This window comes from Drosophila mauritiana, chromosome X (genome assembly GCF_004382145.1).
Source record: "Drosophila mauritiana strain mau12 chromosome X, ASM438214v1, whole genome shotgun sequence".
NCBI lineage: Eukaryota > Metazoa > Arthropoda > Insecta > Diptera > Drosophilidae > Drosophila > Drosophila mauritiana.
In genome coordinates this window covers 18,579,395-18,592,464 of record NC_046672.1, presented here as the reverse complement: position 1 = coordinate 18,592,464, position 13,070 = coordinate 18,579,395, and the positions used below count along the sequence as shown (strand labels likewise).

General features: G+C 47.6%; 1 protein-coding gene across 1 annotated transcript; it reads left to right on the top strand.

The window, feature by feature from the left end:
- Nucleotides 1–1,005: 1,005 nt before the first annotated feature.
- Nucleotides 1,006–10,366, top strand: LOC117147774 (cholecystokinin receptor type A). Its single transcript, XM_033314810.1, has 5 exons — nucleotides 1,006–1,813; nucleotides 8,477–8,677; nucleotides 8,740–9,021; nucleotides 9,372–9,558; nucleotides 9,632–10,366. Exons 1-5 carry the CDS (start codon nucleotides 1,240–1,242, stop codon nucleotides 10,140–10,142), a joined length of 1,755 nt encoding a protein of 584 aa, XP_033170701.1. The 5' UTR covers nucleotides 1,006–1,239; the 3' UTR covers nucleotides 10,143–10,366.
- The last annotated feature ends 2,704 nt before the right edge of the window (nucleotides 10,367–13,070 follow it).

Below are 13,070 nucleotides of genomic sequence, written 5' to 3'. Positions count from 1 at the left end.
AATGGCCACAGGAAACCATAACATCGTGCGAGAATATATGTATAGTCTGATGGATAGAAGAAGCGCAACATACTCCTCAACTTAAACTATGTACGTCCTTGAGGAGCAGCTGAATCCCTTGAAGAAGGAAGAGATCCCTCGATGGCAAAGAGGCTTACAAGAAGTGGATTCTATCTATTCTATTAAAACATTTAGGAAAAAAATAAAGAAAAACTAGATAGAATAAATATGGATATGTTGGGTTAAATTGATAACACGGAATTCTGGTACAGTCGTATCCAGTCAGTGCAGTCAGATCGAGAAGTGGGGACCCAAGGATTCCGTTTTCTAGATCGCGACACCTGGCCAAAACATGAAGGAACAAAAACGAAGAAAAACTAGATAGAATGGATTTGTTGGATTTCTTCGGCAACACGGATTCCTGGCACAGTCGTATCCATTCCCCGTGGAGTCACGTTAGACCACTGCAGCTCCCGGTCATGTGATCTTCCTCCATCGAGGGCGATATCATTCTCTTCCTGCGCGGAAAAAACGAGCAACAATTGCAAGCTCTGAAATAGGTGCTATAGGTGCTAATCGGAATCGCTATATATCCAAAACTATGGCTAGATCAGCACTGATCCCCGCCAGCTTGCCGGCTGGGAATGCGATCCATGGAATTAGCACAGAACATTTGTGCAAATACATAACGAGCCGAGATTGTATTCTCTGGCACTCAAGTGCCGTAGGAATGCGGCTGATTCGATGATTTGCGCGGTGCGTGGGCCGAGCAGCAGCTGCTCCGCCGCTGCAGACGCAGTGCTCCGTATTAATTTGTCCCAATCGGCAGGGAACGTCCTCCGCGCAACATGGGAGTTGCCCGGCATCAGGGCTGCTTGGCAGCATGCTGCTGGCCGCAAGTTGCCGTGGTGAGTTTGCGCCATTCGGCATCGCCCACGCAACATGTTGCGGCAGCTAGCCCAGCGGAGCGGAGGCGTCGTCCTCGTCCGCCAGTCGTCAGTTGCCCACGACGCGTTACCCGCAACGGTAGCAGGCGAGCCCTCTCCTGGCAGCCAAAGCCGCCAGCTCGTGTGCTCGGATACCCCCGAGTTCCATATCGCAATCCTCGCCAGCCTGCGCGCAAGCGTCGCCGTTTCAACAGCAATTGAGTGCAATTTTATTTTATTTTTTTCGGTGACCCAACGGGACATGTCCGGCGGTGGTGGACAGTGATTGCCACGAATCACCCGGTCAACCGGGATGTTCAACTACGAGGAGGGGGATGCCGACCAGGCGGCCATGGCTGCAGCGGCTGCCTATAGGGCCCTGCTCGACTACTATGCCAATGCGCCCAGTGCGGCGGGTCACATAGTGTCGCTCAACGTGGCACTCTACAATGGAACTGGAAACGGAGGCACTGGCTCCTTGGCGGGCAATGCGACAAGCAGCTATGGCGATGATGATAGGGATGGCTATACGGACACCGAGCCCAGTGACTTGGTCACCGAACTGGCCTTCTCCCTGGGCACCAGTTCCAGTCCAAGTCCCAGTTCCGCTCCCGTCTCCAGCTCCAGTACATCCACTGGCATGCCCGTCTGGCTGATACCCAGCTACAGCATGATCCTGCTGTTCGCCGTGCTGGGCAACCTGCTGGTCATCTCGACGCTGGTGCAGAATCGCCGGATGCGTACCATAACCAACGTGTTCCTGCTCAACCTGGCCATATCGGACATGCTGCTGGGCGTGCTCTGCATGCCCGTCACCCTGGTGGGCACCCTGCTGCGAAACTTCATCTTCGGCGAGTTCCTCTGCAAGCTCTTCCAGTTCTCGCAAGGTGAGTGGAGTTCTCCCGTTAAGCGGCAACCACTAAATGCCTAAACGCCTGGCTTATTTAACGACCTGTCCCAGTGGAGGGAGTTGCGCTCTCTGACATTATAAGTAACCGACTAATATTAGCTTAGCTGGCCCAATTCCCCCATCTTCTGCACCCTTCAATTAGCTGGAATTACAAATACATAAGTTGAGGGCCCTATTTATGGCGCGTGTGTGAGTGGGGGCCACCGGGATTCGTAGTTTCCTTGGTTCCTAGGTTCTTGGATTCTTGGGTTCCAGCGTTTTTAGGTTCCTTGGTGGGGCATTAAAATAATTTTTTACGATTATTGTCGCATGTGGATCGTTTTATTGGCCCTGTCATGCGGGGGAGCTCATAAAGAGCGCAAAACAACAAGTTGTGTAAAAGGTGGGCATACATTGTCCTGGTTTCCATCTCCTCCTAGTTACCCCTTTACTTCCATACCACCATACCACCATATCCATATCCGTATCCATATCCCTGTGCGTGTCGCCTTTTCCCAGAAAACTGAAAATGGAAATGAGAACCATAATGTTGGACCATGTTATTGACAGAGTGTGCGCCATTGTCTGTGGACAGGATACGGATAGCGTGCATCCTTAAGAGTCCCATGGCCATCGCATAACTTCAAATCAAGCGCGTTGGCAGGACAACAGTTGGACGTGATTAAAAAGACATTTGTTGGCGCTACTTGGGGCCCGTGGACAATTAAATGGGCTTTCGGGAGAAAAAACTGGCAGCTCGTTCTTTATGTTTATGGGAAACGGCGCATTAGCAACGGCGTTGTAAATACATATCTCAGGATTTCGGTAACTGTTGCCCATTGCGTCATGTGGCAGGTTGCCCCAGTAATCCCGGCCTCCATCCAGTTCGTCACTGCGTGGGAGTTGGCTTGGCCCCGACCCTAATGGCATGCCGTGGATCTCGGATGGCAAAGGGAGGCGGAGCCACTATGCTGTCGGGCAAAAAGCAAACGCAAATGCGTAGCATACTTGGCTGCGCAATTTAAAGCGGCTGTGTGCAATAGCGCTGCATACTTTTGGCCCCCATACCCCTGCCACGCCCCCCACCCCCCGCGCAACAGACGAACGGGCGAATTAAATAACCATTTCAATTGGCACAGCACGGGGCCGGGTGCTGGAGCGGAGCGGGATGTAGCTGCTCCTGGTGGCAGGTACAAGCGTCACGCACCTGGGGAACGTGCAACATGCAGCGCAGCATACACATGTCGCACGGCATGGGAATGTGTATGTGGATGAGGATGAGGAGGTGGACGTGGGGCTCTGCAATTACAGGCGGAACAGCACAAACGCGGTCGCAGTTCCACCTCCAAATGGTGCCAGTTGGGAAGTGCCCTTGGGAAATGTGGAACATGGGCAACTAAAAAAACAAGCGGGCAGGAGTCATCGAAAACGGTGTGCGGGGAGGTGGGTGCGTCCACCGGAGGAGGTGGGACTCTGGCCCAAAGCGAGCCGATGGCGAACGCAACAAGGTGGTGGTCAAGAGGCGTCCTCTTAGCTTCGGGCTCCTGATAGCTTCTATTTTCGTACGTAAACGTTTGCTTAAGAAATTCTATGAATGTCGTGCATGCTTGCATTTTCATCGTGACGTATTCAAGTTGCGTTATGCGAAACTAAAATTAAGTTGAAAGCAAATTATGGTTTAAACAAACTCAAGGTAAACATTGGCTTAACAAATAAATATAATGTGTTATTTAAATTAGCTTAATGGAAATCCATACTGATAAGCTGATGTTTCCCCTGATTTTTTTTCGCTTTAATCGGGCTTAATGTGTGAATAGCTATATACAAGGTTTTAATCCTGCTTCATTGATATGTTTGTTTTTTTTCATGCTTTTGCTTATCAAATAACCTTTTCGAAATTTATTGAAACAAAGTGCAGTGTCAGAACTCATCAAAAATCACATATTTTATGACATTTATAACAATGATGAATTCATGTTTCAGTTGAATCCAAGGTCTAAATGCATTCGTGTTCTTCGCATGAATTCTATTTACAGACAACTTTTTTAACTTCAACTTTGGCCGAGCAAAAACTATAACTTTTATTGTGAAAGCCTTTGTCTTTGGCTCTTTGATTTGAATGCATTAATGTTTTTTGACATTTATTATTCTGTTTGGCAAGTTTTTTAGCTGCCAGTTGTCAAAGGCATTAAAGTCTGAATGAACTTTAACGAGTTGAAGCTCGACATTCGGGCAGGAAAACTTGCCATTTTCAAAGAGATCGGCCCGGATATATGTACAAATATGGTGTTTTTCGACTTGGCACCCAAAAAGGCCACTGGCTTGCCGATGCTCCCCATTTCCCCAAACAGACTCCAACTAAATGTTAAACAGAAAAAACCAATTTCGACGCAGCTCGTTTTAAACATTTTTTTCTCCTCTTTTTTTTTGCATTTGTGGCCGAAGCCCCAATCGTTGTTTTAGGCTATATAAGCTGCGAAACATGTGTTCAACGGTGGCAAAATTTTGGGGCATTTGGGCCATTTGGGCCCACACTGTGCGGAGTGGTTAAAGTGTCGTTTTTATCGCCAAGCATACGCAGGATGTAGTTGCCAACTGGAGTAGTGCCACCTGGTCGTATGGTTAAGCTAAGAGGGGGTATGAAGCCTTTGGAGCCAAATGGGGGGCAGGCACTGGTGGTCAGCCACGGGAGGAGCACTTTGTGCTGATGAGTTTTTGGCCAGCGGGCAAGATTTTCTCTCTGCTCCTTGGCTAATTGTTGGTCATAAATAGGAGCGGAGAATATATTTCCGAGAAAAACTCCCTTTGGCGCCATGGCCATGAATGTGGGTGGCAGAAACTTAGTGGCTCAACTTTGTCCCATTCGAGGGCTTTGTTTTGGAAAAGTTGCTGCCTTTCGGGATTTGTTAGCCATGAAGTTTTTTAATTAATGCACATTCGGTTCGGCACAGGCGGCAGCAACTTTCATTTGCCAACTGCCGCATGCCAACTGCACGTGGCGTGGAGAAGGTGAGATCTAAAATCTGGAAACTCGGAAGGGAAGCACTTGAGAACAATATTAATATCGCTAAGAGAGCCACGCTCGGCTGAATCAGCTCCAGACATGTGAGATTGGGCAGGATTTGGGGGAGAGTGGGGCTGTGGGGCATGCCTCATCCCTCCGGATGATAGCTTAGCCAAGTTGGACGCACAGCCAGCCAGCCACCTAGGCACTTTGGAGTACTTAATTCGATAAAAAGCAACTTTGTGTTTCTTGCAACTTAAATAGAATGTCTGGGCAAACTCTGATTTCGTTTTTACTCAAACTTTTCCTCTGGCGGCAGGCTTTAGGATACTCCTCCGCTCCTCCACTCAGAATTCTTCACTGCGAGTTTGTACATCGCGTGTGGAAATCCCCGCATTAGAATGAATGCATTTGCTGGGCCGAGTCATTGAATTTAAATTGAGTTTCGCCCCGAAAAGATGTTTGTTTCCTTCGAATCCGCTGACATTGTGTACAATTTGCAAGGGAAATGTATCTCTTTTTTTTCTTTTTGTATTTAAAGTCGAGCCATTCGAAGACCCCGTGATCCACTCGCTTTCATGTCAACCATCCCTGCTCAGGAGTATTTTTCCGCCCTGTCACTTTCCCGTCAGCGACCGCATCAGATTGTCAGTCACTCGAGATGATGCCAAACTAATTTAGGCACTTGGCCCGGCCACAAGAACAAATTACCAAGCACACTTCTAATATCAGCAGCAATTTTCGGGCAGGTTTCTGTGCAGCACATCCCTGCCCCATTCCCCGCCAGCTCCGGCAATATGTTTCATCATCTGCGTGTAGTGCTCAATCTGCTTAGTCGAGCGACAGGCGACAGGAACCTGGACCGCCTGCAGCTGTAATCACAGGACCAAGGACCAAGTTCCGAGTTCCTCGAAGAGCGACAGGCACGCAGGCGTTCTCTTTCACTTTGAGACTGGTCAAAGCACATTTTTGCGGTCTTTTCGTGCTCAATGCCTTGCTTGCTGTACACTTAAAGAAATTAGCCATGTTAGCATGTTACCCAACACAAACTGGCAGAGTTGCCAACTCTGTATGAAAACAAATGGTTTTGAGCTGGAGATGTTGCCAGTTGTTAAAACCATCTGTTTCCATACAGAGTTGGCAACTATTTTCAATTTTAAACCTCGCGCCTTAGCCAAAAACTTTGTGCTACAAATATTTGTATTCCACAAAAAAAATCGCTCAAAAGTTGCTTCCATCGCACTCTTTTCAGGCGCATAGTTCTTATGCCGCTGATGCAAACTAAAAGTCATAGCGGGCAAATTTTGAAAAAAATATTTGTACACTTTTACCCAGAAAAGTGTTGAAAAACATTCAAGTGTGTGCTCCTCTTTTTTTCCCCAAGCTAGAGACAAACACCTAGTTCTTTGGACAAAAGATTTAAGTGGCTGCATAGCATAAGTATAAAAGGATTTCTGCGTGCGAACTTAAAGCTATTTCCAGCTTTGTTGAATGGAAAACCGAATCCTCTCGACTGTAGTAGTCAAAGGGACGAGTTTCCCTTTTTTTTGCTGAGTGTGCTCGTTTTTATTTGCGGCAATCAAATTTTATCACCCAACTGACGCTTATAAATTCCGGCCTGTCAGAGTCGCATATTTATGCGGGGCTCGAGGACTGCGTGTCGTATGCGTAATATGCTCAACACGTCTGCTGTCCCCATCCCCATTCCCATCCCCATCCACATCCTCGTCCATGTCCTTTTTCTGGCCTCCAAGGCGTGCTGCTGCCCACTCTGCGCACAAATCAAATTCAATCAGTTGCCAAAAGAAAAACATCATGGGCGTGCAGAAAGGGGGCGGGGCATCGAATTCAATTTGGGTTCGTCATTTGCCGCCGACGCCGCCTTATTTGCCGTCAGTTTTGCATTTGCCAATTGAAATACGCACTGTGGGCGCCAGAATGGGGCATATACACATATATATATATATATATATATATATATATATATATGTATATGCATGCCGTATGTAAAGTATTTCAGCACATGCACAAGGCTCTGGCGGATTGTATTGGCATCTCGAAATGATTTAGTTGTCAAGACTCAGCGCGCGAATCAATCAAGCTGCTTAGCCGAAAAGCCTTAAAGTTGAGCGGGCGAATAACCAAACTGGAAATGGAAATGGAAATGCTTTGCTGCTGTTTGTTTTAAGTTTAAGCGCACATATGCTAGCATTTCTGGCTTAGAGCATCGCACACCGCCGTCAATCAAAAGTAAACTTCAATTTCAGGGGGTTAACTCAACAAACGCGACAGAAGGCGAGACAAATGTGACAATGCAGTTGAAGGGCAAGCGCCATTAGGGTGGACCTTGGTTGCCAGGACGAGGTGCACTCCTATTGTTTAGGTGGTGGTAATCAATCTTTACTGCTCATATTAGTTTGCATACATAACTAAAATATAAAGTAAACAATTGTGCAGCAAAAATGAAATATAATACAATGCAGGTGAAGTGCAGGCCCATTAGGGTGGACCTTGGTTGCCTGGGGGGAAATGAGAAAAGGGCTGCGACTACAAAAGAATCTAAGGTGCAACTATCTTTGCTGGCAAATATATCTACTACATCATCTGTAACTGAGTTAAACATTCGAAGTAGTAATCACTGCAATTGTAGATACAATAAACACAAACGTATTATACTTTAATCTGAAACTTGCATATCATTTTGCGAGAACATACCATTCTAATATAATACAATGCAGTTGCCTGAATGGGGTGTCCCAATGAAGTAAAGGGAACTGATAATTACTATTTCCTTGATTCAATTGAACTTACTACTGCTTATTGCTTTTGAATGCGATACGTATATATCTTTATTAGCAAATATGTATATCTAGCAAACCACAAATGTATCTGCAAGCACAACAATTTCGGAGTATTAATAATTGAAACCTTACAGCCTATTGCATTGTATGAACAAATACATTTGCAAATTTCACAAGTGTTTTGGTAAACTATTAACTCCAGATACACCCATACATACAAACAAATTATGCTTGCATTTGATCAATTTACCATATTTATTTGATGACTTTATGCATATATGTATCATATGGTTTGGTGCTAAAAAAAAATCGATTGAAGAACTAGAAAATATTTCTCATTTAATTGCGCTAAAATTTACCAATTTTCCAATCGAAACTTTTTCCCGGTGTCCAGTTTTTTCCCTACAGCAGTCCACCCTATTGACTTGCATATGGAACCGCACTTGTGTAGCCCCATCGATACCGGCAGGATGAAATGGTGGCCAAGGGAATATGAGGGATGGGCAGGGTGTGGGAGCAAATTGCTTTACAATGGGAAATCCCCTAACAGGCTCACATGAAAATGAGACTGGGCAACAAGAAAAGGAGTGGCTGGGGAATAGCTTAATTGCACTTTCTGCAAATTGCATCGTGCACTGTTTGTCATACTACAAGAACAGGCAGAAGTGTGAAGAGCGATGGTCCGTCTGGTTGGTCTGGTGCGTCTGGTCCTAATATGCAAATTGTGTAATTAAAATGCAACGAACGCGGGCGAAGGACCTTCTAATGAAAGCGATTTGACACGCCGCTCGACAGCAGCTGGGTGTGTCCACCGTGTTCGGTTTGTCCTAAGGTTATCCGCTTCCATTTATTTCAGCCGCCTCCGTGGCCGTTTCATCGTGGACCTTGGTGGCCATATCCTGCGAGCGCTACTATGCCATATGCCATCCGCTGCGCTCGCGATCCTGGCAGACAATCAGCCACGCCTACAAGATCATCGGCTTCATCTGGCTGGGCGGCATTCTCTGCATGACGCCCATAGCGGTCTTTAGTCAATTGATACCCACCAGTCGACCGGGTGAGTGCATAGCAACCTGGCCAGCAGTCGTCCTCTGGTTGTTATACCAACTTCCGTTGCAGGCTACTGCAAGTGCCGTGAGTTTTGGCCCGACCAGGGATACGAGCTCTTCTACAACATCCTGCTGGACTTCCTGCTGCTCGTCCTGCCGCTTCTCGTCCTCTGCGTGGCCTACATCCTCATCACGCGTACCCTCTACGTGGGCATGGCCAAGGACAGCGGACGCATCCTGCAGCAATCGCTGCCTGTTTCCGCTGCAACGGCCGGCGGAAGCGCACCGAATCCGGGCAGCAGCAGCAGTAGCAACTGCATCCTTGTCCTAACCGCCACCGCAGTCTATAATGGTTGGTAACGGCAAGAAAATATCAAGTCGCACCTCTTTATACGTAGCATATTCATGAAATTATGCCCTTTACAATCCCTTGGATATTATTTTGTATCTAAATGTAATCGTACATTATTTTATGTTATATAAAATAATGTAATATATCGATATGATATGGATTGTTGGTGAAATGCTCGATAAGAAGGTACAAATCCATTTAACAACAAGTGCTAATTTTTGAGAAAATTTAATTATTTTTGGTCCACATATTAGTTCAGATTAGTTATGGCAACTGTTTTACTTGTTGCTGCTAATAACGTTAATTTGTTTGATTATATTTGGCTTGTGTTCATATGTTTTTCCACATAGAAAATAGTAACAATAATAATGGAAATTCAGAGGGATCCGCAGGCGGAGGATCCACCAATATGGCAACGACAACCTTGACAACGAGACCAACGGCTCCAACTGTGATCACCACCACCACGACGACCACGGTGACGCTGGCCAAGACCTCTTCGCCCAGCATTCGCGTCCACGATGCGGCACTTCGCAGGTAGGACTCGTGTCCGATATCCGGTCTGCCAGCCCTATTCCCTTTTATCCAAAATCCACAATCCACTATCCAGGTCCAACGAGGCCAAGACCCTGGAGAGCAAGAAGCGCGTGGTCAAGATGCTGTTTGTGCTGGTGCTGGAGTTCTTCATCTGCTGGACGCCGCTGTACGTGATCAACACGATGGTCATGCTGATTGGACCGGTGGTGTACGAGTACGTGGACTACACGGCCATCAGTTTCCTCCAGCTGCTGGCCTACTCCTCCAGCTGCTGCAATCCGATCACCTACTGCTTCATGAACGCCAGCTTCCGGCGCGCCTTCGTCGACACCTTCAAGGGTCTGCCCTGGCGTCGTGGAGCAGGTGCCAGCGGAGTCGGCGGTGGTGGTGCTGGTGGAGGACTCTCCGCCAGCCAGGCGGGCGCAGGCCCCGGCGCCTATGCGAGTGCCAACACCAACATCGGTCTCAATCCCGGCCTAGCCATGGGTATGGGCACCTGGCGGAGTCGCTCGCGCCACGAGTTTCTCAATTCGGTGGTGAGCACCAACAGTGCCGCCGCCGCCGTCAACAGTCCTCAGCTCTAAGCTGTAGAGGATTCGCCTCCAAGGACCCATTCGCCCGATTCCTGAGAGATGCGGTGTAAATATGTATGATAAGCGAACTGTATGTGGTTTTTTTTAAGGCGAATATGGATTTTTTTTACCTACTTGTGATTATGATCGTACTCGTAAAATAACTCAGACGCTAGTCTATTGGTGTTTCAATTGAACTTCCTAAGGTTGCTGCAAATAAACAGAGTAAAACTTAAGCACTCTCGCTGTATGTTTTTATAGTTGGAATCCTTTTGGGTGAGTACCTGGGAATTAAGTGGACCCCGCCCCGTACACCAAAGTGCTGGATTCTTTTTTCGACCCTGCCTTCCTTCTTTCACAATTTATAGGGCCCAAGTGGGTATTTTAATTGCAAGCTAGGAGCAGCTCCGAAAGGAGACAGTTGAGTGGAGCACAAGCCGCTTATGTCCTGGCTGTGGACTGGGTCCGGGTCCGGGTCCGGGTCCGAGTTCGAGTCCATCCGCCTGTCATTATGGAGCTGCAAGGCTCTCGGTTCGTCGCCTTGTCGAGTACACAGCACAGCAGAGCAGAGCAACTGAGTCGACAATTAAGGCCCAAAGCCACCGCAGCCTGGCCAAAAAAGAGGGCCATGATGATTATTTTAAAGTGGAAGTGGAAGTGGGGGCGGTGTGGGTGCGGGGGCAATCCCTTCAGCACTTTACGGTGCTCAGCTGAAAAGGTCCGAGTGAAGGACTTACCGTCCACTTAATTTGTGTTTTAATGTTCCTTATCAACTGTTGACATTTCGGTTTTCCTGTTTATCAGCATCCCAATTACTCATTCAATTAATCAATCGGCAGCAATGAAAGTTGAATGAAAAAAACAGCATAGCTGAGTAAGTAGATCAGTTTCCACAATTGTCAGGAGTGTATCTTAAAGCTTGTGGGTTTCTTTTGGCCCTAAGTTGGTTGCTTCTTTAATGGAACGTTGCATTGGAGTCGTAAAAAAATGCCGAAGCACAAAGATTAGCACTTTACAGCTGCCTCTTCCTTAAGTTGATTTAATTTTTTATAATAACTATATATAATATGTCCTACCCCCTAATAGAGATTGAGATACGAGATGGACACGTTAATTAATATCGCATTATGCAGCAGCGTGCCAAATGATATTCCGCTCAATTTTTCATGTCGACAGCCTGGCAGCCACGTTAAGAAATTGGCCGAAAAACAGAGGCCCAAAGTAATGAAGCGGAGCGAAGAGCTGCAATTTGTTTTATTCATGCACATAACTTTGGCTTTGGCAAAAGGCAAATGTGCACTGACAGGCAGTCGGCGAAAGTGCCGTCGTATGCAGAAAAGTCCGCAAGACGAAGAGACCACATCTCCCCCGCCATCTGCTCGAGAAATCCCGGATCGGGGATAGTTCGGAAGATCCGTATTCCGCACTCCGGACTCCGTATTCCGGAAGATGTATGGCCCTAAACGAGCAGTTGTCAGCCGACTCGGCTCTGCACGGCACGGCACGGCTCGGCTCGCAAATCTGCTTTGGGCTTTTGGGTAATTTAATTTATGGCAAATCCTCCGCAGCAAAGGCTGGTCCTGGCCAGAAAAAGAAGAAAAAAACGGCGGATGGGAGGAAAAAACATGCGAACCACATCCTTATAATCAAGTCGCAGCTACGTATGTCACTTCGTGTGGGTCGAATGGGGGATACCTATGGGGGCATTCGGCTGACACCCTTCACTTGGCTCGTGCCACTGGGTAACTGGCTGCCGGTTCAGTTAGTTTGCCTAGCCTAGTTTGGCCTTTATTTAATTTATTTTATTTTATATTCCGGCCCGAGACGTACATAGTTATGCGGCGACTTTGACATGTACCAATCTCATCTGATGACAGGACAAACTACTCGCCGCGGTTCTGTGGTCGACGGGCGGATGTTGGGGGACTGCTGATGATGATGATGATGATGATGACGATGATGGGTTGCTTTGGCGCTGCTCTTTTATTCATGACTCCTTACGCCACAGCGGCAGAAAGTTCCACAGCTCAAGGATAAGGATGTGTGTGGGGTCCTTGCTGTCAAACTGCAACTGGCAGCGTCGAATAGTTTTGACAGAGGATTACCCAGTGAGGAATTGTTAGGTGACTAACTCAGCCACCAACCAACCAACCGCCCAAAGCCACCCAAAAATAAAGACGGAATAAAACTGGGTCATAAGATGCCACTCGGAGCGACATCCGCCAGTTTGGCCAACTTATGGCGAGTGCCGCTCAATTATAGTGTCCGTTAAACGATAAATTTCGAGCTCGTCAGTATCCGGGGAGTGGATCCAATCAAACTTGCAGATGTTCGGGCATCCATGCTCCTCCCGTGAGACTCTAATCAAATAGGTATAAATATTCACGACACGCTCTTGACCTGGCTGCCCGGATGTGGGCGTGGGTGCGGGTGCTGGTGTGGATATCCTGGATGGCCAGAACGGGCTGCTCGGGATGCTGTTGAGTAGCCATCGGCACTCGACTGGTGCACAGACACAAACACCCTGGCTGTACGTAAAGTGGCCCAGCCGCTTGTTTTGATGATGATCCATTCAGCAGGAGGGGCGGACAGGAGGAGGCAGTCAGCACGAAAGGTGCCGACGATGATGATGATGGGACGGGGTCAAGTGGTGCAAACAATCAAAACCGCACCCAAATTTCACTTTCGATGAGGCGGACGTGTGCGTGAAGGCCCTGGGGATTCCACACGCAGGATTCGGCGTGGGAGCCAACGAATTGCTCGACTATAAAGAGCTGATTAAAGGCATCAGGGACAATGGCAATGGTGGCGAAAGAGCAGTGCCTGGTCGATGGCAGAGCCAATCGACAAGTGAAGACCATTGGGGCTCGATGAAAAGTTGGAGACCTCTTTGGCACCCATTTTACCACTAAACGACTAATTGGGCGTGGGCCATTCGTT

Coding starts and splice junctions, on each gene's coding strand:
- LOC117147774 (XM_033314810.1), top strand. CDS start 1,240: ATGTTCAACTACGAGGAGGGGGATGCCGACCAGGCGGCCATGGCTGCA. Junction 1,814..8,476: donor GCTCTTCCAGTTCTCGCAAG/GTGAGTGGAGTT, acceptor CATTTATTTCAG/CCGCCTCCGTGGCCGTTTCA. Junction 9,559..9,631: donor CACGATGCGGCACTTCGCAG/GTAGGACTCGTG, acceptor TCCACTATCCAG/GTCCAACGAGGCCAAGACCC.